The 27,222-nt window shown below is 42.3% G+C and overlaps 1 protein-coding gene across 1 annotated transcript in view; it reads left to right on the top strand.

Annotated features, from left to right (window-relative positions):
- Positions 1 to 1,823: 1,823 nt before the first annotated feature.
- Positions 1,824 to 27,222, top strand: part of TRDN (triadin) — a 243,953-nt gene continuing 218,554 nt past the window's right edge. The window contains 3 exon segments of the mRNA XM_064170120.1: positions 1,824 to 1,864; positions 1,970 to 2,089; positions 2,091 to 2,193. Of these exon segments, the coding sequence (XP_064026190.1) occupies positions 1,824 to 1,864; positions 1,970 to 2,089; positions 2,091 to 2,193 (264 nt within the window).

The raw sequence follows: 27,222 nt of genomic DNA, 5'->3' as shown, positions 1-27,222 counted from the left end.
GTGAGCAGAAGTTACAACAAGCTGACAATCACTAGGTTACTAAAGATAAGATCCAGGGGAAGCAGGGCTTGCAGGTATGCTCATGAGCAGAGCAGGAGGGAAAGATGGGATGTAACAGATTCCAAAACGAAGGAGAAGTTTGGATAGCAGAGCTGGTCAGTCACTGGCTCAGAAGGTAGGCATCCCCAGTGAGAACTGCACCAGCATGGCGGTAAGACTGGCGTCGCTCCAGCTTGCCTACCCACGCTCTCACTTTAGATGTGTTCAGAATCCTGTGATGTGTGTCCAGTGCATCCCAGAATTCTGTGATGTGTGTCCAGTGCATACCAGAATTCTGAGCACATCTAAAGCAAGAGTGTGGGTAGGGGAGCTGGAGCAGCGCCAGTCTTACTGCCATGCTGGTGCGGTTCCCACTGGGGATGCCTGCCTGCTGAGCCGGTGGCCAACCAGCTCCTCTGTCTATGCATCATGGGGGCTCTGCTGGCTGTGGGGATAGGGTGAGTATAGCCTGCCCTTGGATCAATAGAGCTACTTAGAATTGTTTGCCATGTCTCTATAGGTATTGTGTATATACCTTTCTCCTGATGGTTTTAGTGTTTAAGCTATAATAAAGTATGGAATCTGTACCCAGAGTGGGGTACCCATGTGTGAGTGTTCCCTGGTCCCAAAGAACTCACTGGAACAGTCTGCCAGTAGTGTTTGCTGGCCACTGTCAGGACACTTGTCACAATTGAAGAGTTGTTTTCTTAACTAAGAAATGTATTGATGGGGACAGTGAGGTAAGAAGGACTCTTTTGGCAGATGCTGTAAAGGGGGCAGGATGGTGTCATTTTCAGAGGAGGTCTACAAGTCAGGTAGCAAAGGAGGAGGATCAGGACCACAATCCTGCTTGTGTCACCTCTGCTTGCAGGCTTCTGCCTTTGGGGATAATCTCTCCCAGGACTGTACAGCAGTCAAATTTCTGTCAATAAATGAGACATAAACATGAGCTGGAGCTCTCCAGCCTGGAGAAGAGAAGGCTTCGTGGAGACTTTATAGTGGCCTTCCAGTATCTGAAGGGGACCTACATGAAGGCTGAGGAGGGACTATTGACAAGGTCTTGTAATGACAGAATGAGGAGTAATGGGATTAAACTGGGAGAGGGGACATGTAAACTAGATGTTAGGAAGAAGTTCTTTACAGTGAGGGTGGTGAGACACTGACATAGGTTGCCCAGGAAGGTTGTGGCTGCTCCCTCTCTGGAGGTGTTTAAGGCCAGGTTGGATGAGGCCTTGAGTGACCTGTTCTAGTGGGAGGTGTCCCTGCCTATGGCAGAGAGTTGGAACTAGATGAGATTTGAGGTCCCTTCCAACATTTTATGATTTTATGATTTTGAGCATTAGCACAAATTTGGTGATGTGTTAAAAGTGCAACTGCAGTACCCATGCCTGGGTAGTTTTGATGCTGTCTGGCCTTTGTTGCTCCTGCAACTTAACCAAAGGGTTGCTTTTCCCAGCTGTCACTCTCTCTTTCTTGTTGAGCTGATAACATTTTATGTTGTTGGTGTGAAATATGGAGAAGAGAGGTATAGTTATACCTACCTTCCACAGAGATTAAGTAAAGCCCTAGCTATCTCACCACTCTCAAACAAAGAACCCCCCTCCCTCCCTTCTCCACTGTCTGTTACCTAAGTAACAAGGAGTGTGGCTTTACCATCGTCATCAGTAGCATTGTTAGCCAAAGTGGGATCCAAATACCTAGGTTATGTTTGCTTCACAAAACATTTCATCAGGAGGATGAAATCTTTATTGCACCAGGAATATAAAATGGGATTTTATAGCCACATGTCCACTTCAAAAAGTGCCTCTGAATTTCGAATACACAAGTAAAGTTAGAACTATTTCCAGAACCCACAGAATGGTCTCCAGTACAAACCTTTACCCTCCCTAGCACAGAAAATTCCTGTGTCCCAGTCTGGATTGTTGTGCAGTGACACAACGGCTGGACGTGCTGCACTGCTCAATCTGGCTGCACTACCCCTTCGCCCCACAGGGAACAACTGCCAACAGCTCCTTGGCAGCTGCCCTTTGTGCCAATTGTACCAGAGCTGCACAGTTTACTCAGGCTCTGGGAATGCTGCTGGGAGCTTCCAAAAGTCCCCAATGTCCTTGCCTTGCCTTCCGAGCTCTGGGGACGTAGTTGAGGATCTTCTGCTCTCTGTCTCCAGGGTAATATTTTTCTTTTCATTTCAGCTGTGAATTTGGAAAGAGAAATGGTTTAACTTCCACATAAGGATCCATCATTGTAGTCCTCTGCATTTGGTTTGTCAGGGCTCTGCTTTTCCAGGAGGACAGGGGAGGAGTAGGGAAGATGTAGCAATTCTTTCCAGGACATGCTTTTAGACAAATGTTCTTTATGGTTTACATTAGGAAGTTGACTTTGGACATATATTGGAGCTTGGTCAGGAGTCTGGTGTGATTGACAGTGATGAATGGTGACACAGTATTCAAGGGAAAAGAGAGTATATCCACTATCATGAGTGCTAAAGACATTAGTGCTCAACTTTAATTCTCCTTTTAAAAGACCCCTTGTTTTTCAGACATACTTTTTGCAGTGCAGTTGCAGCTGTCAGTGCTGACAAGGTGAATTTTACTAATTCAGATTTTCTACTTGCACTCTGTGAGGAAGCTAAATTGTCTAATGAAAAAGCTTTTAAAACAGTAGTAGTAGTAGTAATAGTAATATCAATAAAAATAGCACCACCAATAATAATATTAACTGCAATGCTAATAGAAATAATAATACAAATAGTACTGCTCCTAATATTACTACTATTATTAATATCAGTAATGCATTTATTAATAACTCAATTAACAACAACAATAAAATGGGTTCTTCATCTGCAATTCTGACTTTGATGTGTCCAGGACTGTGGCTAGAATGAGGGAGAAAGAAAAAAGGGAACAAAAAGAAAGAGATATCACTGTTGTTGAAACGAGCATATTGTTTCACAAAGCCGCTTTCTGTCATGGAATTTCTTTGTTATTGCTGATAATTGCTGAAATATTTTGCCTGCTTTATGTTCTTTTCTTCTTTCTTCTGAGTCTGTGGCTCTGTAAGCTTGTGACAAACAACAGATGCCAGTTTTTCCTCAGTATTTTGCATCACGAGTTTGTGCAATGTTGGGTGGGTGGCTGACTGTGTGGCACACAGTGGGTTAATTCCCACTGCAGGCTCTTGTATTTCAGGAGTCAAAGAATGATTTATCCACTGCCAGGAGCTGGTATCTATCCCATCTGTGGAAATGCATAACTCAGGCAGGTCCTAATCTCCCAGGGCAAACAGGGACTTGGGAACAACAGAAAAATCTGCTGTTAGAAAAGCCCCACAGGAGACGCACAGCATCTGCAGGACCACTCAGAGATACAACTGTATCACACACATGAGGACATCAGGGACACAAAGGCCTGCTTCAACTTGCAAGAAAAGGCTAAGTTACATAATCTGCTCTTGTCCAAGCCTATTTCTACACTCATGTATTTCCTAATAAATGGTACTTAGCTTGGAAGTGGCTTTTAATTCATTGTGTTTGGATCCTAAGCTAGGAAGAGATGAAATCCAAATGGGGCTTCTGAGGTTTTGATTGGAATTATTTAGAAAGGGAATCTTTTGCTAACGTGGCTATAGCAGGTCCAGACAAGCCTGAGTGTCTAAGAACGTGTAGTACACAATGCAACATAACAAGCATGGATGCTTTTCGTGGGAAAGAAGGTCAGGAGAGGCTGAGCAAACAATTTTGAGCATCCTCAAAAAGGCTTTGCATTAGTGAAGATACTTGACTACTACTTTTACCCCATATTCTTCCCTAGGTACTTGGCAAAAGAACACATAGAATCATAGAATCATAGAATCATAGAATCATAGAATGGTCTAGGTTGGAAGTGACCTCAAGGATCATCCAGCTCCAACCCCCTGATGTAGGCAGGGACACCTCCCACTAGAGCAAGTTGCTCGAGGCCTTATCCAACCTGGCCTTGAACACTGCCAGGGAGGGAGCAGCCACAACCTTCCTGGGCAACCTGTGCCAGTGTTTCACCACCCTCACTGTAAAGAACTTCTTCCTAACATCTAGTTTACATGTTCCCTCTCCCAGTTTAATCCCATTACTCCTCATTCTGTCATTACAAGACCTTGTCAATAGACCCTCCCCAGCCTTCCTGTAGGTCCCCTTCAGATGCTGGAAGGCCACTATAAAGTCTCCTTGAAACCTTCTCTTCTTCAGACTGAAGAGCCCCAGCTCTTGTAGCCTCTCCTCATATTTGTATTTGTCTTCTCAGGTCAGATTTTTGTCTAAAATTGTCTTGATTTTCATCTGTTTTGGCAGTATGATCAACTAAGATCATACCTGGAAAAAAATCTCTGCTGGTTTTGGTTGAAACTTTATTTAAGAGTGAGGTCTGAAGACAAGCTTCAAATTCATTGATTGAAATTGGGAGCTAGGTCTGAAATTTGAATTTCAGGAGCAATTGAGTTCATATATTTATGTAGTATGTCTCTGTCCTGTTCTTTCAACACAGGAACTTAGTATAAAATAAATTTTTTTGAAAAAGCAGTCTAAAAAAATACCAAAACCCCAAAAAAAAACCTCAGCAACAAAGAACCTAAATCCTGTTCTCAAATAAAAGTTCATCAGAAGTTAAACCATCTTCCTTTGGAAGATCATTTTTGACCAGCCAGCACAACAAGCTCATTAGGATATTAGAATAATTACCAATCAATATCTCTGATAGAGCTAATTCAAGTTAAGTCAGAGCCAACTCCCATCTCTAATAATTGGTTGGCTGCTTTTTATGTTCTGTACATGAGCCTTGGATGCAGCTTGGCCTGAAGAAAAGGACAATTAAAGTGGACTTTTGTCATTGCTTCTTAAAAAGGGTCACTTCCAGCTATTCCTTCCTCACTTCCATGATGGTTGCCTTATCTGTGAGACAGCTTCTGAGAAGTTCCCCGAGGTGTGAAAGCAGAGCCACAGGGGTGCTAATAAAGCACATCTCATTATGAATAGCAAGAATAAAGAAGATCAAAGGGAAATCATATAATGTGGAGCTGCTAAAGCTCACACAAATGCAGCCCACCTTGACATGCTGCAATAGATGTTCTCCCTGAAGCTAGCACTTGGTACATCTGGAGCAAAGGACACTGAGAACTCCACTGTCTGAAGCAAGGCGACTGCCTTAGCCTGATCTCACCTCACTGAGGGAAGCCTGAAAAGTCGAGTTTTGGTGATCTACTCAGTTCACTTCAGGAAGAAGTCCAGCCAGAATGCCTTGTAACACCCTTGTTTTCTGGAAGTAGTTTTATGATTAGTGAGTCTTTCTGGATGTTAGAAATGGTTCATTATTCAGTCACATTCCCAGAGTGAGGACCCACCAGCAGTTTTTCAGTAGGATGTCTAATCAGAAGTGTGGTCCATGGAACACTCTATTAGAGGTACTTTCTTTTGTACCTGCTGAGTTCCTATCATGTAGCTTTGGAGTAATTTCTTTTTCTGAAATCTAATCTACCAAATGCCCCTTAATGAGCTCAGAGTGCCAAGGTGATGTGACCCCAGTGTGCTGCCAGCTGTCCCCAGACAGATGCCGCTTTGCACTCGCACCAGTCTGCCTACAGAGACAAGGCTTCATAACTCTCAGTCATGTTAAATGGAGGGCAGAGCTACTACAAAGTTCAACTAGTTGTCACCTACAGATTAAAGGGAAAAAAAGTGTAAAGGCACTATGTATGCAGCTCTCTAGCTGAAAAATTACACAGCTTGGTTACTGAGAATGGTTGAACATACACTAAGCTTTAACCTAAGTCAGAATATGACACCTAGGTTTAGTTCTGCAGTTTGGACATACTTCAGTATATCCAAAATAAGTCCACACTTTGGCCATGTTGATTCCAAATATCTTGCAATTGTTATTCATGAAAAAGCAATCACAAATGGAAAACAATGACTTTAGCATTGTGTAATAGCCCAGAGAAGGTCACAACTCCATCTCTGACTGTTTCCAGGGAAGTGGTAGAGTCACTGTCCCTGGATGTTTTCCAAACCTGTATAGACGTGGTTAAGTGGGACATGGTAGTGTTGGATTGCTCTAGTGTAAGGTGTCCCTGCCCGTGGCAGGGGGATGGGATTGGAAATGGATGATCTTTGAGGTCCTTTTCAGCCCTGACAGTTCTGTGATTCTGTTGAATTTGATGATCTTAGAAATATTTTCCAGCCTTAATGATTCTATGATTCTAAGCAAAACTCAAAACAAATGAACAAACAGAAGAGTAGAAATATCTGTTTCAGTGGAAACCAGTTGATAATTCAAACAAAAATTAGTATTTTTCATCATATGCACATCAAAGCACAGTGACAGACATCATTTTAACTCTGTATTTCCTTCTGTATGTGTCTTTATTACTCACTCAATTCAGTGCCTTCCACTCTCTCCTTACTTCCATCCTATATTTAATTCTTATCAGTGGATTGCTGGCTGCTTCTTATAACATACTCCCAGGATTCATCAGATATATCATAGACAAGGTTCAGTTTCCTCTTCTTCACCCTGCTGTGCTATTGGGCATGCACTGCAATAACAGGTCCTTTGCTTAGTTTTGTTTTGTAGGACTGAGCTCAAAACACCCCAGCAATGTGTTAGAGGAGAAACTCAAACACTGTTCTGCATTTTTTGTTACCTGGTGGCTTTACTCAATTCAATTCAAGAGAGATGTTGAGATACTGCAATGTGTCCAGAGAAGGGCAACGAAGCTGGTGAGGGGCTTGGAACACAGCCCTTTGAGGAGAGACTGAGGGAGCTGGGGGTGTGCAACCTGGAGAAGAGGAGGCTCAGGGTAGACCTCATTGCTGCCTACAACTACCTGAAGGGAGGCTGTAGCCAGGTGGGGTTGATCCCTTCTCCCAGGCAACCAGCAACAGAACAAGGGGACACAGTCTCAAGTGGTGCCAGGGGAGATCTAGGCTGGATATTAAGAGGAAGTTGTTGTCAGAGAGAGTGATTGGCATTGGAATGGGCTGCCCAGGGAGATGGTGGAGTCATTGTCCTTGGAGGTGTTGAACCAAAGCCTGGATGAGGCACTTAGTGCCATGGCCGAGTTGATTGGACAGGGCTGGGTGCTAGGTTGGACTGTGGATGATCTTGGAGGCCTCTTCTAACCTGCTTGATTCTATGATTCTCAGATGCTTGCTTGTGTCACTATGAAAGTCTCTCAACGTGATCTCTTGCCTTGCTCTATTCCCTTTACAATCATGAAGACAATCCAGAAATCAGCTCAAAAAATTGTATAATTCTACTTTGACTGTATGAACACATCTTTTCATATCTAACCAAGTACACATCTTAGAATCTGTTCAGTAGTAAACCTCTGCCACTTTCCTAAAATAAAAACATTCTAATAATTGCTTTTCTCTGATTAGTCAATAAGGATTCTCACTGAAATACTCACTGTCTCTGCTCAAGGGTTACATGCAGGTACCTATAGCAGCATACAGTATTTCCTTCCCTCTTCATCAGATTGTTACCATTCCTTATCCAGGGAACTATGGAACAAAAAACCCCTTCATTTTCTTTTGTTCTGCACAGACTTACACATCTCAGGAATCTAGTGTGAGGAGAAACACAACCTGCTGCTGCATCTCTCTCCACCACCACTGAATGTGAGATCTGATCCCAGGACACTCTGTTTGCCCTGCAACCTCTCTGAGTGGGAAAGAAGTGCCTATTGCTGATTCAAGCCAAAAGCATTTTCACATTGTGCCTGAGACCTTACAGGAAGAAAATGAGGAGCAATTGTGTGTGTGTTTGGATATTACTTGCAAGAAACAGAGTAGTTTCAATTTTTGCAGGTTTGCTGTTGTTTGAAATATGAACAAGGAGAGAGAAAGGACATTTTACCAAAGACCTCTTATCAGGTTAGGCAGAGAAGGCAGAAGAATATATAAGCTAGGCCAGGGAATTAATGGCTGCTCTGCTAGACGAAGAGCTGCACAGATTTTTTGCTGTCCTCTTGTGCAATGTGAATTTCACAGATTAGTGTAAAGGAAACTCTTAAAACTAAGCCAGACACCAGGCTTTAGGTTTTAACAGAACTTCCAGTAAGCCTTAAACTAAATGTTGAGAATTTTGATTAGATTCCTAAAGAAGAAATATGATATTCTGTGTCCTCTTCAAATGATAATGTTCATTTTTCAAAGCAAATAGGGATACATGTACTTCAATGCAAAACTTGGTTTGCTTTGGTTCTCTGTATTTTTGCCAAGGCCATGATTATCACCAATAAATATGACAGCCAGCTCCCCTGGCTTTGTCCCCTCTTAAGGGAGCAACTGTGTAGCTTCCCATGCAGATGCTTGGAGCTGTACTTGTTATGAGGTATTAGTGCATATGACAGTTTTAGCTTGCTTCCCAGAATGAATGTTTGGCATATGTAGAGACTACCAAGCAGTTCTCCTTGTGGCCACTGGGTTGTGGAAAACTGATTTCTAGTTGGATTTTCTCTCTCTCACTTCTCCTGTTGTATTTTTGTTTCAGAATATCAGCCCATGATTGAGTGTGAGCATAAATAGCAGCAAAGGGAGTAAGGCGTGGAGGCGAGAGGGCAGGTGGCAGGAGCTGAAATGGAAACAGCAAGAGAAAGACAACCATACACATACAGTTATACAATCAGTTACTTCTGAATATAGCCCACAATTTATTTCAGGATGTTTCTGCATAAAACAAGAACAAAATTCAGGCATTAATAATTTCCCTAGTTCTCTCTTCTTACATACCCAAACTGAACGTTTATTATTTCATTTCTATTTGAATATCAATACAAGTGAAAAAAAAACCAGCTCTTGACTTTCCTGACTTTACAATATTGATTAGCTTTGTGCTTCAAGTCTTCAGCTGAGGTGGTAGCTCTCACATCTCAAGCAAGGAGCATAGCTGTCAAAATACAGAAGACTCAAAGTATTTAACTGTTGCTGTAAAAGAGAATGAAGAATGTAGTAGAGAAAGAAGTAACTAGAAGGAGAAAGGCTTTGCCTCAGTATCCCACATCCTGGCATTCTTTACTAACCACTGAAGTTGTGGGCAGCTGCTCTGTGGTGTGACTGGGATTCCACAGGACTCTGATATTCATGAAGGAATGTTTCTGAAGGGACAAGCTTTTGTCTGAAATCTTTTCAGTCAGGTAGATCTTCTGAAGGACAGGCTAAAGTGGCAAATGAAGGGTTAGGAGGACGATCAGGAAAGCATTGACTAGCAAGCAATCAATATTTGTCAGTGCAAAAGCCTTGGTCAGTAGAACTGAGTAAGGGGTATAGAGCATTGATTGTAAACCTTGGTTAGGACAGGCTAACATTTTCAGATGTGGCAGAGTTGAAGCACATGAGAGTAGAGGGAAGAGAAAAATCCTGGTGGTGACTTGAAGCTGGTTACTGAACCTTCACTTCTGCATAGAATAAATAGATCCCTTTCCTTATGCCTTGCCAGTGAACCAGGTGCGGGTACCTCCCGGGGGCAAGATGAGAAGTGCAAATGCTGCCAGCCCATGTCGTGGAGAGAAGCTGACTATAGATCCCCTAGTAAGAACTGTGAGGATGGTTTCTGATTTCACACAGTGATGACATTTATGTAGAGGTATGCAGGCTTGAGGGCACTTTTTTCCTAATTTCATTTTCAAGCTCTCACCCACATGCATAATTCCACAGCTATGAAATTGCAAGTGCTGCAGTGAAAAGCTTGCTCAGGTTTTTAAATCCTTGTTCTTATTTAAATTGTTAATATTTTTGTTCCTCTAAATTGTTTTAGAAGTCTACTTCTTTTTGCTTTTCTAAAATCCTGTTTAAAGACACAAGTTTGGTTTTTTGGAGCTGTTTCATTGCTACAATGAGTCAGACTTAGGAAGAATCTGAACTGCTTAATGTGGTTGCATATAGAATACATAAACTACTACTCTTTACATTTTTTCCACAGTGTTCTGTAATACTTAGCTGAGTTTCAAAGGCATGTATGAAAACTGAGGGAAAACAAAAGAGTACCAAACCAATTCAAACTGAAGAAGTTACCAGCTGAGCAGGTTTAAAGTAGTGTCTTGATTGACTCTGAGCTACCACAAAGAATCAAAGTGAAGAAGATCACCTAAATTTACCCTCCCCCTTAGTCAGCGGTAAGCTTCACAGGACCCTCCCCAAACCAAATAAGGCCAGGAAGAATGTGCTAAGCACTGAGTGTGCTAAGAATAAAGTTGAGCTGGGATGGATAAGGTTACTTTGAACTCTATATTTCATGTTTCCTGACATACCCCCCAAAGAACTGCAATTATGCTACGAGGCTGCAGGAGGCTTGCAGAGTTCTTTACAGTTTCTTTTGTTTTTTTTCTGCCTTTCCATGCATTCCTGTCCTGCTTAGAACTTGGCCTTTTGACTTTGTGTTTGTAGGGTGCGTGGTTCTTAGGATGTTAGAAAACACATGCTAAAGGTTCACTGTGAGGCATGGCTATTTTTGTTAGGAGCTGACACTTTAGACTGAACTTTAAGTGTTGTCTCTGGAAGGCCTGAGGTTGTTCTGGGAGGGCAGGAGTCTGCAGAGGAAGCAGCAAGTTTGGAGTGGTAGAAAAGAAGAAGGAACAGAATTAAAGAAAGCAGAGACCTCCCTCCTTGTGCTTCTGCAGCTCCGGCAAGAGCCAGCAGCCCAGACGTATTATCTAAGCCGCCCGAGTAGATCTTGACCTTTGAGACAGAGTATCTCTTACCATCAGCATCATGGCCGAGATGACAGCAGAAGGTATGGTAACTGTTTTCACATATACTGAACCAAAAATGATATGTCCTTTGGCAGTGTCATCGAGCTGGTGTGTCAATATGATTTGTAGCTCTTCGCAAATAACACTTTCGCTCCAGCATCATGTGGGTTTGTTTGTTGGATTGCTTTCTGCTGCTCTTTCCTGGTTTTCCTTTGCTCTTTCTCACTTCTGTAGCCTGAGTTTCTACTTGTTAATGAAGCTGGATCTCTGCACACCTCTAAAAATAGCATTAGCATGGTTTGAACAGCAGCACTGTTTAGGCAGCTCCATTAGAGTAGTACAAGAAGGGGACATCTGAATGTCAGGTGTTTCCACCCTCAAGTCTTTGCTCAGGTAAAGCTTTGGCATGCCCTTGTATTTGGAGACTTGCCAGAGTCAGAGTCAGGGCCAGGGCTTTGCTTGGTGGCCCTGATTCTGCCATTAAGGAGCTCCAAATTTTGTGGAGTTCATCTGAAGTTACAGAAGTAGTCAGCTTTGCAATCCTTATCCAGGAAAACTTCCAGAGGAGTCATGGAAAGTTGTTCTGAAATAAGCACACCAGAGCTAGGCTTGCAAGGAAGGAAAGCAATTGTATTAACCAATAAATACATATTCTGAACCATGAATATTTCATGTACTTTAATATTTCCTGACCATTCATATTTAAATAACATTTTAGGTGCATAACAATATTTTATAAACCACAGTCAGACAGGGGATATATTTAAAATGCAACTTTCTTTAAATGCAATACTGAATATTTCAGTTGAATTTCACCCTGGCCTTTTTTTTTTTCTCCCAGCACAAATTACTCCACTGTTTGTCTGAATTTAATAATGACACTACAAAAAGGAAAAAAAAGAAAAAAACAAAAAGCCTTTTGAACAGTCTTCTGAAAGTTATTTTTTATTCTACTTGTCAAGATTATGTGGCATTTCAGAGTATGGAAGTTGTACCTTTCATACTCCATTTTGCATTATTAATATTTGTAAAAGGACCTGCATTAAGCACTATAAGAAGGTGAGCCTGCTGCCTTCCAAGGGGCTGATGTTAGGACCATGTCAAATTGCACAGCCCCTTGCCTGCTGTCTGCTTAGCCATAGAAAGGAGATGTGCCTATGACTTTTTAATTAGCAGTTGGATGCATCTAGAATTTGCTTCTGGCAGCAAACAGTGTCGAAACAGGTGGCTCAACCTGAGAGCCCTAACCCCCATGTTAGCACTAGTTTGGATATTCTTAGCTAGGTTTGTTGGAATCATTGGTTATACAACTACCTGAGGGGTGGTTGTAGCCAGGAGGAGGTTGCTCTCTTCTCTCAGGTGGCCAGCACCAGAACTAGAGGACACAGCCTCAGGCTGCGCCAGGGGAGATTTAGGCTGGAGGTGAGGAGAAAGTTCTTCCCTGAGAGAGTCATTGGACACTGGAATGGGCTGCCTGGGGGGGTGGTGGAGTCGCCGTCCCTGGAGCTGTTCAAGGCAGGATTGGACGTGGCACTTGGTGCCATGGTCTAGCCTTGAGCTCTGTGGTAAAGGGTTGCACTTGATGACCTGTGAGGTCTCTTCCAATCCTAATAATACTGTGATACTGTGTTATTTTGTAGCTGCTACCAGAGAAACCTGTGACATCACATTTATCTCCCATCAGTGTCAGAGGAGCAGTATCAATATACCCCTTGGAAAGGTGTCCAACTCAGAGGAAAAAATAAGCAGCAAGATTTTTATTCCAAAATTAATAGGAAAACCAGAACACTTTTCAGTCAGGCAGGAAGTGACTTTTCAGTCATTTTACTCATTAAAGAAAGAAAACAAAACCACATAAAATAAAAATTAAAAAAAACCCAATATTCTGAACATGCTTTTGCAGAGGTTCCTTAGCTGCAATGGTGTGTGTCTATTTTCTGTGCAAATAAATAGACTGGAGGTGATAAGTGGCATCAGTTCCACAAGAACCTGACCTTCAGTGTGACAGGTAAATAAGCTGTATAATTAGTTCAGCTTAGTTTAGTTTTCTTATATTTGGAATGGGTGTGTGTCACTTGGTTGATTTTTAAACTCTGGATCCAGGAGATGAAAATTTTACTTATGGCAGAGAAGTTAGAATTCAGCCTAGGGCAAATGTTTCCCTGCAGTTTATTTTCCTCTGGGGCTACTTCTGGCATTTATAAAGTAATCTGAATGTTGAAATCTAAACTTCACCAACAAATATTTTGGGTAAAGCAAAAAATCCAAAACTATTAAAATACCTATTTTTTTTTTCACACAGTCCCTCTGACTTTGCTTCATACCCCTTTTTTTTTCTCACACAGTCCCTCTTTGATTTTGCTTCATCCTACATCCCAACCCATGGTTTGATGGAGTCTCAGTGACTTTATTAGGATGGAAGTACTTGCTGTTTGTGGTATTATTCTTAGCTCTGTTTTACACTGCCAGCCAGACATCAGCTAGACTGTTGGGTTCCCTGTCTTTTGGGATACCATGCTGACACATCAGATGCACAAAGTGATACAGGCTGCAACACTGCCATGGCTAGTGTGGCTGCTAGTTTAGAGATATGACCCAGCCCTGGCAGAGTGCACATCTCAAGGTATCTTTTTTTGCCAATCCTATTGTCTATGTCAGAGGTAGATGCATGGGGTCAGTGGGATATTATTTCAGGTCAGCAGCACAGTAATGAAAGTGACACTAAGTAGCTTGAAAGTGTAGCCACCAAGCAATGACCCTGACCTGTCTACTCATAGCACAAGCCACATGTGCCTCTGATCCATCCAAACAGCTATAAATTGTTGTGGAAACACTGGTGAAGTGTCCCTGGTGAAACAAAGCAGGAGATCTCTGAAGACAGCAATTTATAAATGTGCTTAGAAAGTTGGCAGGTCCTAAGTCTTCTGATGACAGATATTTAGGAAAAGATTCCAAAGGATTATCTTCAGCATCCTCATATTACATATAATTGCAACCAGAGAAATGTCCTGGTAAAGTGTGGAAGTCCTTAAAAGAAAGAATCTCAGTGCAGATACTAAGTGCTCTGTCTTTGCAACACCCTCAGGATCTGCTGTTTTTATTGCTGCTGTTGTGTTATCGTAGTTATTCCGTTTCAGTTGTCACTGAGTGTTCTGTAATGGCAGGGACTTGACTGTGATGCACTTAGGAGCTTGCCTAGAAAGCCATGGGTGTGTGGCTACGTACTCTGCTGTGTTCATGAACATGGGGAGTGGATCTGTCCAACAGCAGAGGTACTTAGAGCTGCCACCACTGAAATAATACAAAACCCTGGCAGCTCTGAGAAATGGCTTTTACCAACGTACAGCTTAATCGGTATGTGCACAATAGCTCCAGCAGCAGCCCTGTAGTTGGTCCTTTCTAGTCCAATCTACTGCAGGTCACAGTGCAAGGTTGATGGCTGTCCCCTGGCACTTTATCCTCCCATGCAGGGAAGAATGAACAGAGGCTGAGCTCTGCCTGCTGCAATGCTCTGGAGACCGTGCACTGATCTAATCCGGGGAGGTGAGGAGAGGAGAAAGACAAGGTTTCTATGCCAGCTGTTTGTCTGCCACAACTTATTTCCCCAGTGGAGCAAGAGAGAAGCAGGAGTCAAACAGAAATGTGACAACAAGTCACAATTTGGTCCTTATTTTGCTGCTGAGAGCTGTGCAACTACACATGTCCTCTGTCTCGGAGCTTGCTGCAAGGAGACAGGCTAGCCCCAGGGCCACACACAGCTTGTCAGTGGCAACATCAGAATTACCTTCTGCATTTCAGTCCCTTTCTCAGGCTGTTTGATAACTACAAGAAGTTTTGAGAAGGAAAACATTTCAAAAGGCAGATTTAACAAGATCTGTATGCTTGAAGATTACTGCATGTGAAACTGATAATGCATGAGAAATAACACACAAAAGCCAGAGGGTAAAATCATGCCAGCTTCACGGATGTGATGACCAGAAGCTAACAGCAGTCTGCAGCTGGCAAAAAAAGTTTAGCAAAGTCACTCTATAGGGGAAGAGGGAGATTGGTACTTCTCATGGTAATTCATGAGTTGCTGCTAGAGGTGCTAGTTGTGCTGCCTGCAAAAGGGACCTAGATGAATAAATTAGAGAAGATGATGCATTTTGCTAGCTAAAGGCATGTGAGGCATTCCCTTGCCTCTGGTTAGGCTGCTCCTTAAGCACTGATTTAAGAGGTTTCTTTAGAATTTATTTGCAACAAAGATGTCTAAAAAACTAGAAGATGACCTCTTTTTCTGGTTTTCAGTGCTGACAAGGAAGCAGACAGTTTATCTCTTGCAGCAGGGTGAGGAAAACACAGCAGTTTTGGCAATGATTTTTGATGGAATCGGTCTACTCTTATTCAGAAGTATCAGGCAAGGTCTAGTTCCTTGGAGACACTAAAGGGCACGTAACTCAGGAGAGACTGCAAAAATGTAAGACTCTGAGGACAACAGAAGCGCCACATTCATAGAATCAAAGAATGGCTTAAGTTGGAAGGGACCTCAGAGATCAACTACTCCAACCTCCCTGCCATGGGCAGGGACACCTCTCAGCTAGACTCAGCTACTCATCCAACCTGGCTTTGAACATCCCTAGGGAGGAAACATCCACAACCACCCTGGTCAACCTATCCCAGAATCTTGTTCCCTTGTACTGAAGAACTTCTTCCTAATACCCAGTCTAAACCTACTCTCCCTCAGCTTAAAATCATCCTCCTTTGTCCTGTTGCTAGACACCCTTATGAAAAGTCCCTCTCCAGCCTTCCCTTCTTAAAACTCAGGTTTCCCTGTGCCCATGCACCTGGACACAGCTGGTTAGTTTGGCTGCAGTCTAGATACTTTTTAATAGCCTACTGAGACAAAGAGTGAGGCCAAATCTGTTTTGGTTTAGGTTTAGGTTTAAGACTCTGTGGGCTGTGTTACTCATAGCTGATATCTATGCATGTTCAATTGGCACAGAGAAACTCTGACATTTCATTACAGTAAGTAGAGCCTTGGTAAGTCAACTGTCTATGGACAGCAGGAAGCCTTAAAACCTGAAAAACAGAGGTTTGAGTTAATGCATCAGGTTGCTAGTCCACAATGGACTAAAAATGTGTGTGTGTAAACAGCTGGGCTGTAGGTCTGATCACTTACTTTTTCACAAAAAGCATCTTGTGCTCTCCAGTATTTGGAATCAATTCTAAGGTTACTGCTATAATGAGAAGTACACTTAAAAGCTGGGTAGGCTTTATAAGGTATCAAATTGATCAGATCCCACTGATTAAAAATTAAATCAAAAGTCCAAACCTACATCTTGAGGTACCTAATCCTTGAAAAAGGTCTCATTTATAAATATTTTGAGTACTTTAACCCATTGCCTACAGTAAACACTGAGTAAGAGGTAGGCTCATGCTGGTTTTGCTGCTCTGTTATTGGTTTGTATTAAGAGAATTTTCATGATGTATGTCTGGTTAGAATTCACAACACTGAGGACAGACCACCAGCATTGCCTTCTTTGAAGAAGCCCCATTACAGAAACAGAGCAGCTTTCCTTTTCTTTCTGATGCTGTTGTTCCCTGTTCATTGCTCTAAGAAGATTGAACTAGTGGACAGCTCTTGTTTTACCAGCTTAAAATGCATTTAAAGTAGCAGAGGATGGATTGCTTCAAATCCAAATGATTGAAAAACCTTTTAAATCATCAATTTCAACAATGATTTAAAGCAGCAAAGAAGAAGTCTGGATTTCAAGCAGAATTTTTTACATTTTTGCAAGTCATAGAATCATAGAATGGGGTGGATTGGAAGTGTCCTCTGAAGGTCATCTCTTCCAACTCCCCCTGCAGTCAGCAGGGATATCCTCAGCTAGATTAGGTTGCCCAGAGCCCTGCAAAGCCTCACCTTGAATATCTCCATATATTTATGATTCTTTTTCCCCAAAAAAGACACTGATTCCTGCTAACTTATTACTAATATCATGATTGAATATAGCCTTTCTCACCAAATTTGTGCACAGTTCAAGAGCCATTTATCCAGAGTCTGACTTTTCACATGTTGGGTTTTTTTAATATAGGGAATGGTAAATGGTACATTTCTTTTCTACTAGGTAATTATTTCATTTTTAGTTGTGATTTCTGTCAAGCTTCATTAGGATGAAAATTGGAATTCAATTAAAATGGCACAAGCACAGCATTTTAAAATTGCTTATTAGTGTACTGTAAAAGAGCCCTCAACATATATAGGAAAAATCAATATTAAATAGAACCTGTTTGGAACTATTCAATGATTAGCTAAGTGATTTATGAAACAAATATAATACTGTATGTAATGTAGTTTCTGGTCACTGTGTCCTAAAAGAATATGTAACTATAGAGCTTGTCTGTCATGTAATGCTTAATATGTGAAAGAAAACATATTTTCTGCCTTTTTTTTTAATTCTAATTACTTCTTGAGGTAGAATAAGATCATTGACTTTAAATAGTAAACTAAACTGAAATTAAGAACATATTCTTTGCATTTGTAAACAGGGTACAGGTTATACTCCCAGAAAAAAAGACTAGCTTCATTTGACTCCATCTGCTCAGGCAGATATTTCCAACAGCTTGGTGATTTCTTTAACTTTCTCCAAACTGTGATGTGTTGATTATGGGTTTTTGTTCAAATTGAAGTGCATTTTATAGATAGCAATGTAAAAGTCTGCAGTAGTGTAAAAGTGCAGCCCTTAGCACAGGTCTCTTAATTTTTTTTTTTTAAGTGATTAAAGAAATCTTCAATTTGTGATTCCAAAATAAAAAAGCAAGCAGCTATTATATTCCCTACACCTTCCCCACTACAGCATTATTTGAGTGGGGCTTGAAAAGGAGACTGATTAAAGATTCATATTGAAACAGTCTTCAGTAGTTGCAGAGGTATAGATAAGTGTCAAACAGCAGCAGTGTTTCATTTTCCTACAGTGTTCTCACACTCATTCAAAACTGGCACAAGCCAACCTCATGAGGTTTCCACTGAATCAGGTTACCTAGAGCCACATCCAACCTGGCCTTAAAAACCTCCAGGGATGAGGCTTCCACCACCTCCCTGAGCAACCTATTCCAGTGTCTTACCACTCTCATGGTGAAGAGCTTCCTAATGTCTAATCTGAATCTCCCCTTCACTATCTTGGATCCATTCCCCCAAGTCCTATCACTACCTAACATCCTAAAAAGTCCCTCCCCAGCTTTCTTGTAGGCCTCCTTCAGGTACTGAAAGGCCACAATAAGGTCTTCTCAAAGCCTTCTCTTCTCCAGACTGAACATCCCCAACTCTCTCAGCCTCCTTCTTCAGTCATTAGGTTTGCAGGTAAAGAGCTGAGCTAACAAAACACATCACAAAATGTGCAGGAAGCTAAAGAAAAGAAAGCTGTAGAAGGTACCAGTTTGTTTGGGTTTCTTTATCTTCCATCCCAAATTGTCTCATGTGCTTAATCTCACCTATGTTACAATTTCAGCCAAGTTGGTTCAACTGCTCAAAATCATGGTCAGTGCTGAGCTTTTCCCCTAGAAATCAGAATGGCAAAGCTGTGGCTTCAAGTCCTAAATAAGCCTCACTTATGTCCCATGGCTGATTTTTAGAATCAGTCCTGCAGCACAGGTTGAACTTGTCTCTGGCCTAAAAGTTCTGCTTGGTGCCATGCAAAGGCAATTACCATAAGAAAAGAAAACCTGAAATGCCAGGCAGAAAAATTTTCTCACTGGAGAGGGCTCCTCTTTCTATCTTCAAAGATGGTTTTAAAAAATCCTCTGCAAATATGTAATGAGTAAAGACCTGCTACTCCCTGTACATGCTTATGTTCTCACAACTTCAAAAGTATCTCTCTACCTTTGCCTGGAGTCAAATTGTCAAGGCACAATGAATCTAAGCCTTTGTAGACTTCTTTGGTATGTAAATGAATTCAATTTTTTCCCTATATTACATTATGTAGATTTAAGTTGTGGTTCTCTATGCATGTCAGGAAAGCTAAATCTTGTTTCAATCTTTGCTAAGAGGTTATTCACAATTGACACAATTACCATAAATATAGTTTTCTGCTAACTGTTTTACTGTTTTTAGAGGCATAATTTAATACCTCTATTCAAATGTTAAGATCCTTATTATGCTTTGACCTTTTCCTCCTTTAACAGGTAGAACCTTAATTTTGACTTCATGTCCATCTATAGTCAGCTGCATTGGTGCAAGAGCATATCTGATGCTAGATACAACTTCACATCCTAAAGAGGCAATATCCCATGTTTATGATACAGTTCAGGCTATATCTATTTCATAGTTTTATAGTCCAAATATTTAAGCTGTAAATGTAATGTGAATTTCATATTATTTCACTTGCTTCTCTGTTCTATACAGGGAAAACTTCAAACTTTCTTCTGCCTAAAAAATTTATTACCTCCCCATTCATAATAAGATTGAAAAATATAAGCATGTCACAAGGAGATATCCAAAGTTAGATCCCCCTCTGAATTTTAAATATTTATTGGTTTGTGTTTTTACCAGGACTATTATTGTGATTCCAACTGTAGAAAAAGATCATAGAATTATAGAATCAGTCAGGGTTGGAAAGGACCACAAGGATCATCTAGTTCTAACCCCCCTGCCATGAGCAGGGACACCTCACACTAGATCAGGCTGTCTAGTGCCTCATCCAACCTGGCCTTAAACATCTCCAGGGATGAAGCTTCCACTGCTTCCCTGGGCAACCTATTTCAGGTGAAGAACTTCCTTGTTATCTGCAAATCTTCCTTCAGGAACATGGTGTAGGTCACCACCTGTTGCGAGGGATACCACATGGACTCCACACAATTCAATGTGAATCTCACTGGAGACTTTATTGTTCATTCTGACTCCATTTATATAGTCTTGAGCATGGAACACACACCTACATTAGCATAATCTAGGCAAGAACAACCCAGTCTTTTACGTGCATCATACCTTGTTTTCCTCATTAACCAGGTGTCCACTATCTCTTTTCCCCCGTGGGAACCATCCTGAAGCTGTGGGAACTAAGGCCGAATGGTCACGGACTGACTGTTACTATTCCTTCTCACATTGCATTCCCACACTTCTTAATCCATGATAGAGGTTGAATGTGACCCTGGGACAGCTATGTGCCTAGGTGGCTGACTACAGCCTATTGTTTGGATCAGAATCACTGCTCCATCACAATCAGATGTTATTTCATTAGCTGACAGTGATTTCTGAGAATGTAAGCTTTGTTTCTGCTTCAGAAAACAAAAGGAGAGGCTCAAAATTTGTAAAGACATTTGACATCACTTGAGCAGAATCATAGAATCAACCAGGTTGGAAGAGACTTCCAAGATCATCCAGTCCAACCTAGCACCCAGCCCTAGCCAGTCAACTAGATCATGGCACTAAGTGCCTCATCCAGGTTTTTCTTGAAGACCTCCAGGATCGGTGCCTCCACCACCTCCCTGGGCAGCCCATTCCAATGCCAATCACTCTTTCTGTGAAGAACTTCCTCCTAACATCCAGCTTATACCTACCCCAGCACAACTTGAGACTGTGTCTCCATGTTCTATTGCTGGTTGCCTGGGAGAAGAGGCCACCTCCCATGTCAACTCGAACTGAATACAAACTCTCCTCCACCCAGCATTATCAGATGCCCAAGCAAAATTAATCCACATGAGAAAACATTTATCCTAAAATGCATCATCATAATCTTGCACTGATGACAAAAGTGCCACCTGAAACGCTCTGCAGAATGTAATGCTCTACTCTGCTCTTAGTAAACCAGGTGAACTGACAAATATCCAGATCAGTAGTAGTCAAAACTCTTCTTTTCCAAACTACTCTCTCTTCTTTCCCCTTCCAGTAAGAAATGCAGCAGGGCCCTCTGCCCAGAGACACACCTCCCTGCCTCTGCCCTTCATCTATCAGCAGTGAGAAATCCATAGATTTTGTAATACAAGTTTATTACATTTTGCCTGCGAGCTGCTATTGAACCAGAGATTTCCAGTGATTTATTGTTGTTTTCTTTCAGTGATTTATACAGGGCTCATGTAAGAATGATCACAAGGGAAGCTTTGCTGGTGGCTGTTATTCTGGAGAGAGAGGAACTTAGTAACTGGAAATTGTAGAGGAAACATAAATATGTGAGAATGCAGTTTCAGGAAGGGCTGTTTGCTTTGCAAGCTTAACTATAAATATTGATGAATGGATGAGGGAAAGGCTGTAGATGTTGTCTACATAAACTGTCCACAGCAAAGTCCTGGAGAAACTGGCTGCTCACAGCCTGAGTGGGTGCACACATAGCTGAGTAAGAAACCAGCTCAGCAGCTCTGGAGAAAGAGTGGTGGTGAATGGAGTTAACTCCAGATGGTGGCCAGACACTAGTGATGTTCCCCAGGGCTCTGCTCTGGCACCACATCTCTTTGATATCTTTGCCAATGATCTCAATGAGGGGATCAAGGCACCATCAGTAAGTTTGCAGGTGGCCCCAAACTGAGTGACTGCTGCAGAGGGCCTGGGACAGGCTGCATCTATGGGCTGAAGTCAGTCGTGTGAGAGTCAAGAAGGCCAAGTGCCAAGTCCTGCATGTGGATATCAACAACCTCATACAAGGCTACAGAGGCAGGCCAGAGTGCCTGGATAGCTGCCTGGTGGAAAATGACCTGGGTGTGTTGGTCAGCCAGAAAGAAGCTGGCTGAACATGAGCTAGCAGTGTGCCCAGGTGGCCAAAAAGGCCAACAGCATCCTGGCCTTGTTCAGGAACACGGTGCTCAGCAGGCCCAGGGACATGGTTGCTCCCTGGAGGCACAGATGAGACCACATCTTGGGTACTGCATTCAGTTTTGGGCCCCTCACTCCAAGAAGGACTGCTGGAAGATGCAATAGAGCTGGTGAAAGGTGTAGGGCACAAGTTTCCTGAGGAGCAGCTTAAGGGACTAGAGCAGTTTAAGCTGGAGAAAAGGAGACTGTGGAGATGACACCTTCTGGCTCTCTACAACTCTCTGAATGGAGGACATAGTGAAGTGAGTCTTGGTCTCTCCTCCCATGAAACAGGACAAAGTGGCCTTAAATTACCTGAGGGAAGCTTGGGTTGGATACTATGAAAAAATTCTTCGCTGCAAGGGTTCTCAGGCATGGGAACAGGCTTCCTGGAGGTATGTAAAAGACATTATAGAATCATAGAATCATAGAATCAAGCAGGTTGGAAGAGACTTCCAAGATCATCCAGTCCAACCTAGCACCCAGCCCTAGCCAATCAACCAGACCATGGCACCAAATGCCTCATCCAGGCTTTGCTTCAACACCTCCAAGGACGATGACTCCACCACCTCCCTGGGCAGCCCATTCCAATGCCAATCACTCTCTCTGCCAACAACTTCCTCCTAACATCCAGCCTAGACTTTCCCCGGCAAAACTTGAGACTGTGTCCCCTTGTTCTGTTGCTGGTTGTCTGGGAGAAGAGCCCAACCCCCATCTGGCTACAATGTCCCTTCAGGTAGTTGTAGACAGCAATGAGGTCTGCCCTGAGCCTCCTCTTCTCCAGGCTAAACAACCCCAGCTCCCTCAGCCTCTCCTCATAGGGTTTGTGTTCCAGGCCACATGTAGATGTGGCACTTAGAGATGTGGGTTAGTGGTGAACCAGACAGGGTCAGGTTAAAGGTTGGCCGTGGTGATCTTAGAGGTCTTTTTCAACCTAAATGATTCTATGGTTCTAAAAAAAAATCCCTTTTGTCAGCTGTCCCTAAGGAACAACCTTCCCACAGATTTGCTGGTTCAAGCTAGTGTGAGCCTGCATCAGGAACAGTGTGGCCAGCAGGACAAGGGAGGTTATTCTTCCCCTGTACTCAGCACTGGTCAGGCCACATCTTGAGTGCTGTGTCCAGTTCTGGGCCCCTCAATTCAAGAGAGATGTTGAGGTGCTAGAAGGTGTCCAGAGAAGGGCAACAAAGCTGGTGAGAGGCCTGGAACACAAACCCTATGAGGAGAGGCTGAGGGAGCTGGAGTTGTTTAGCCTGCAGAAGAGGAGGCTCAGGGCAGAGCTCATTGCTGTCTACAACTACCTGAAGGGAGGCTGTAGCCAGGTGGGGTTGAGCTCTTCTGCCAGGCAACCAGCAACAGAACAAGGGGACACAGTCTCAAGTTGTTGTGGGGCAGGTCTAGGCTGGATGTTAGGAGGAAGTTGTTGTCAGAGAGAGTGATTGGCATTGGAATGGGCTGCCCAGGGAGGTGGTGAAGGCACCGTTCCTGGAGGTCTTCAAGAAGAGACTGGATGAGGCACTTGATGCCATGGTCTGGTTGATTGGCTAGGGCTGGGTGCTAGGTTGGACTGGATGATCTTGGAGGTCTCTTCCAACCTGGTTGATTCTATGATTCTATGAGAGACAACTCAGCTAACATGTCCATGGTTTTATGGGATGCATTCTCTGCATTCTCGTAGGTTAAGGGAAATAAAGTCCTCCAGAGACTAGAGAGTCTTGGGGGAGGACACAGGACATCATCATTGTTTATTCTATTTTCCTTTATCTCCCTATGCAAGAGAGTTCACAGATAATGTTCTCACTCTCCCTTCTTTCTGCTCTCCCAGTGTGTGCTGTTATCTCTTGGGTTGTGGGGGGGATGCCTTCTCTGGGCAATTAGTAGCTACGCCACTGGGGGGCCGGGGGCTGGGGTGGGGGGGGCAGTCCAGCCTGCTCCTGGACTCATCAGATATGCCACGGCAACACTTTTGAACTCACTACTGTTGTTATTACTACTAACACAGTCCTTGGTTTCTTTTAGTTGAGAGTTGTTTCACTTTGTCTGACTGAATAATTCTACATCTTCAAAAAGTAGATGCATTTACCTCGACCCTTAGTGCCAGCTGCCAATATGAAGTTTGTTCAATCTCTGAATTTGGCTTTGGAAATGGTTTTCTTGTTCAGAACTAGAGTTAGAACTTCATATCTATGTTTGCTTTCAGTTTTTCCTTTTATGCCTGTCATGATTTTAGTGGGAAGAATTCTGCCCCTGTACTCTGCACTGGTTAGACCACACCTTGAGTGCTGTGTTCAGTTCTGGGCCCCCCAGTTTAGGAGGGACATTGAGATGCTTGAGCGTGTCCAGAGAAGGGTGACGAGGCTGGGGAGAGGCCTTGAGCACAGCCCTACGAGGAGAGGCTGAGGGAGCTGGGATTGGTTAGCCTGGAGAAGAGGAGGCTCAGGGGTGACCTCATTGCTGTCTACAACTACCTGAGGGGTGGTTGTGGCCAGGAGGATGTTGCTCTCTTCTCTCAGGTGGCCAGCACCAGAACGAGAGGACACAGCCTCAAGCTATGCCAGGGGAAATTTAGGCTGGAGGTGAGGAGAAAGTTCTTCCCTGAGAGAGTCATTGGACACTGGAATGGGCTGCCCGGGGAGGTGGTGGAGTCACCGTCCCTGGAGCTGTTCAAGGCAGGATTGGACGTGGCACTTGGTGCCATGGTCTGGCCTTGAGCTCTGTGGTAAAGGGTTGGACGTGATGATCTGTGAGGTCTCTTCCAACCTTGGTGATACTGTGATACTGTGAATCAACCCTTTTTTTGCTACATTAAATATAGAAATATTCCCTTTTCTTCTCCTGGTGATTGGAGAGAGTGTTTTCAATGGTTTTGAAAAGAACTAAAACTACAGTAGTGTCTCATCACCCGAAAAAAGAAGATCACTCTATGTGAAAGAGCACATAGTTTTAGTTCTTTATTACCAGTTAGTAAGCTGCTGATTTACCTTCAGTTGCAGAAACATTTCCTTTGGGTTTTTTGTTTCCAACTTGCTGAAACGGTAGGGCAATGAAGTGGGAAGATAAGGAAATCATAAATTATTTTATTCATCATTGATTTTATAACCAGCATTTTGTGAACACTTTTTTTTTTGTTAGGACACAGATATGAATAATGTGAACTTCCCAACACACAGGCTATTAATTTTCCACAGATCTCTTGAGCAAATACTATTTTCATGGCTTGTGTGGTTCTGAAGGTATCATCTGAAATTATTCTGTATAAAAGTTACTTGGCTAAGTTTCCACTGCATGAATCTGCAAGTGCTTTGGTACTCATAACTCTTGAATCTATACTTCTTTCTGCAGAAGAGCAGCTCCTGACTTAAAGTGGTGTGAACTGTAGTACCAGTTGGAGTAGAACTGCACTGCAGAATACATTTTTTGACATTATTTTCACACTTTCTTGCAGAATTGTGATGTTTAATCATGTTTAATGGGCTCCCAAGATCATTTGTGTAGTGTTTTACTGGAGAACAGCAGCCACTGAGGAATGAATACCCATGGCACTCTGTCAGATTGTAGCTTGCCAAATCTGAGCATTTCTGGAAATACAGGGGAGAAAATCTGCACCTGCCCATTTGGTGACAAGGAAAACATTCCAGCTCTCTCCCACACATATAATCTCATGATTGCCTTTTAAAACTAGTAATAGAGCTACCTGAAACAAGGTTGTAGAGAGGTGAGATTGCTCTCTTCAACCAGGTAACAAGTGATAGGACAAGAGGAAATCACCTTAAATTGTGCCAAGGGAAGTTTAAATTGGATATTAGTAAAAAATCCTTTACTGAAAAGGTTATCAGGCATCAGAAGAGGCTGCCCAGGACAGTAGTGAAGTCCTCATCCCTGAAGGTATTTAAGAACTATGTAGACATAGTGCTTAGGGATATGGTTTAGTCAAAGACTTGTCAGTGTTAGATTAATGATTGGACTTGCTGATCTAAAAGATCTTTTCCAGTCGAGGCAATTCTGTGATTCTGTACTACCACTCCTGCCCTGATCAGCACAATGAGCAGAAATGAAATGTTGATTTGAATGGGGAAGCAGGCTTAGCTGTAAATAAGACTTATGTCTTCTTTAAATAAATAAATCTAACTCTTATTTGCCTGGTTAGGTAGTGCAAACCTTTTGTTGCAGCTCCCAGTGGTATAAGAACCATAAAGGCACTTAAGCTTTCTCCACTTATTTGTACAAAATAGCCTGCCTGTGTAGGTCCTGGGAAGCACACAGGATGACACTTACTATGTAGGTGGGGTTCTTTATGAGCATCATCCTGTGGAGTTTCTTTGACACTTCCTATGTGGCACCTGGTCTAAGGTTTAAATGGAGAACTACCTTAAATGTCTTAAATATAACTTTCATTGGCTTTGTAGCAAATGTTCTTCCAGTGTCTTATGGCCTACTTCTATTCCATATTGTGAATCTTATTCATTATTACTCACTCAACTATTTTAGATACATTTTGTGTCTATTCTTGTCATCCATCATAACACCTTAATAGCATGCTGCATGCATTGTACTTTTTGAGGGATGAATTGTGTGAGTGAGTGAAAGATTATCAGTTACGCGACCGTCAGAATCTAGTCAATGTAAGCCATAAGGCTGAAATATCGACTGCAATGTAAATGTTCCTCTTCAATAAATGTGAAAGTGTGCATTTTTTATTTATTAGCACTTATCTAATTACAGCTGAAGCTGCAATCTATTGATATAATAGAAAAGGAAATTAAGAAAGAAAGGTTAGGTGATGAATAAGCCTTTGGCCAGAATATAACAGCCGGCAAAATCTTGCAGAGATGTTCGCAGAATGACTAAGTAGCTCACAAAAGCTTCCTTGAAAATTTAGAAAGGACTGTCAGCTTTTACATCTACACAGGACATCTCCATCTCTTTTTATTATACTGATAAAGTTATGAGTTGAGACTGCTGTATTAATATTCAAGGGGCTTTGAAGGACTGCTTGAAAGTTTCCTGAAATGAAAAAGTAGTAGTGGCTTTGGTACTCTTAACATCCAAGATGGGAAGACTTCAAGAAACTTCCTACACATAGTGAATGTATGTAAATAGATATATAAAATGAGTTGAAAAGATGGGCAAATAAATTAACAATTACATCTAAAGGAAGCCTGTGATATATTTAGCTTAAATATTAGACAATGTTGTGGAGCAATGAGCAAGAACTTTGAAGAGGAGATGCAGGGTCATCTCTATCTCCTGCAGGCTTAGAGGATGGCCTTTGCTCTTCACTTGGTTGCTCCATCACTTCCTTTTCTTTTGAATGAAAATAGTATGCCCTTACATCAAAGTGGGAGCTGGGGGAAAGAGAAATATTAAAAGACTAGGGGTAAGTAAATCCAGATTGGAAGATCTATAAAAATACCCAGAACACAATTACACATTTTGAAAACAACTTAATCCTAGGTGAAGGTTTAGTGAATAGGAAAATGCTGTGTTTATGTGGATAGGTTTGAGCATCATTAGAAGATTTGTGAATATAGCACAGGCTGTTTGGAAAGCAATATCAGGGTGAAAAACGTTCTTTCAGCTGCTGTCTCTCATTCATGTAGAATAACAGGGCTTTTCTGCTGGATGAAAGTGGGATGAAATTGGGAGGAAGATGCATCAATATCCTTTTCAGGCGTCATGGATGAACTTCAGGCATACATGTGCAA

The sequence above is a fragment of the Pogoniulus pusillus genome, chromosome 33 (assembly GCF_015220805.1).
Source record: "Pogoniulus pusillus isolate bPogPus1 chromosome 33, bPogPus1.pri, whole genome shotgun sequence".
NCBI classification, from domain to species: Eukaryota; Metazoa; Chordata; class Aves; order Piciformes; family Lybiidae; genus Pogoniulus; species Pogoniulus pusillus.
This window is presented reverse-complemented; position numbering and strand designations above follow the sequence as displayed.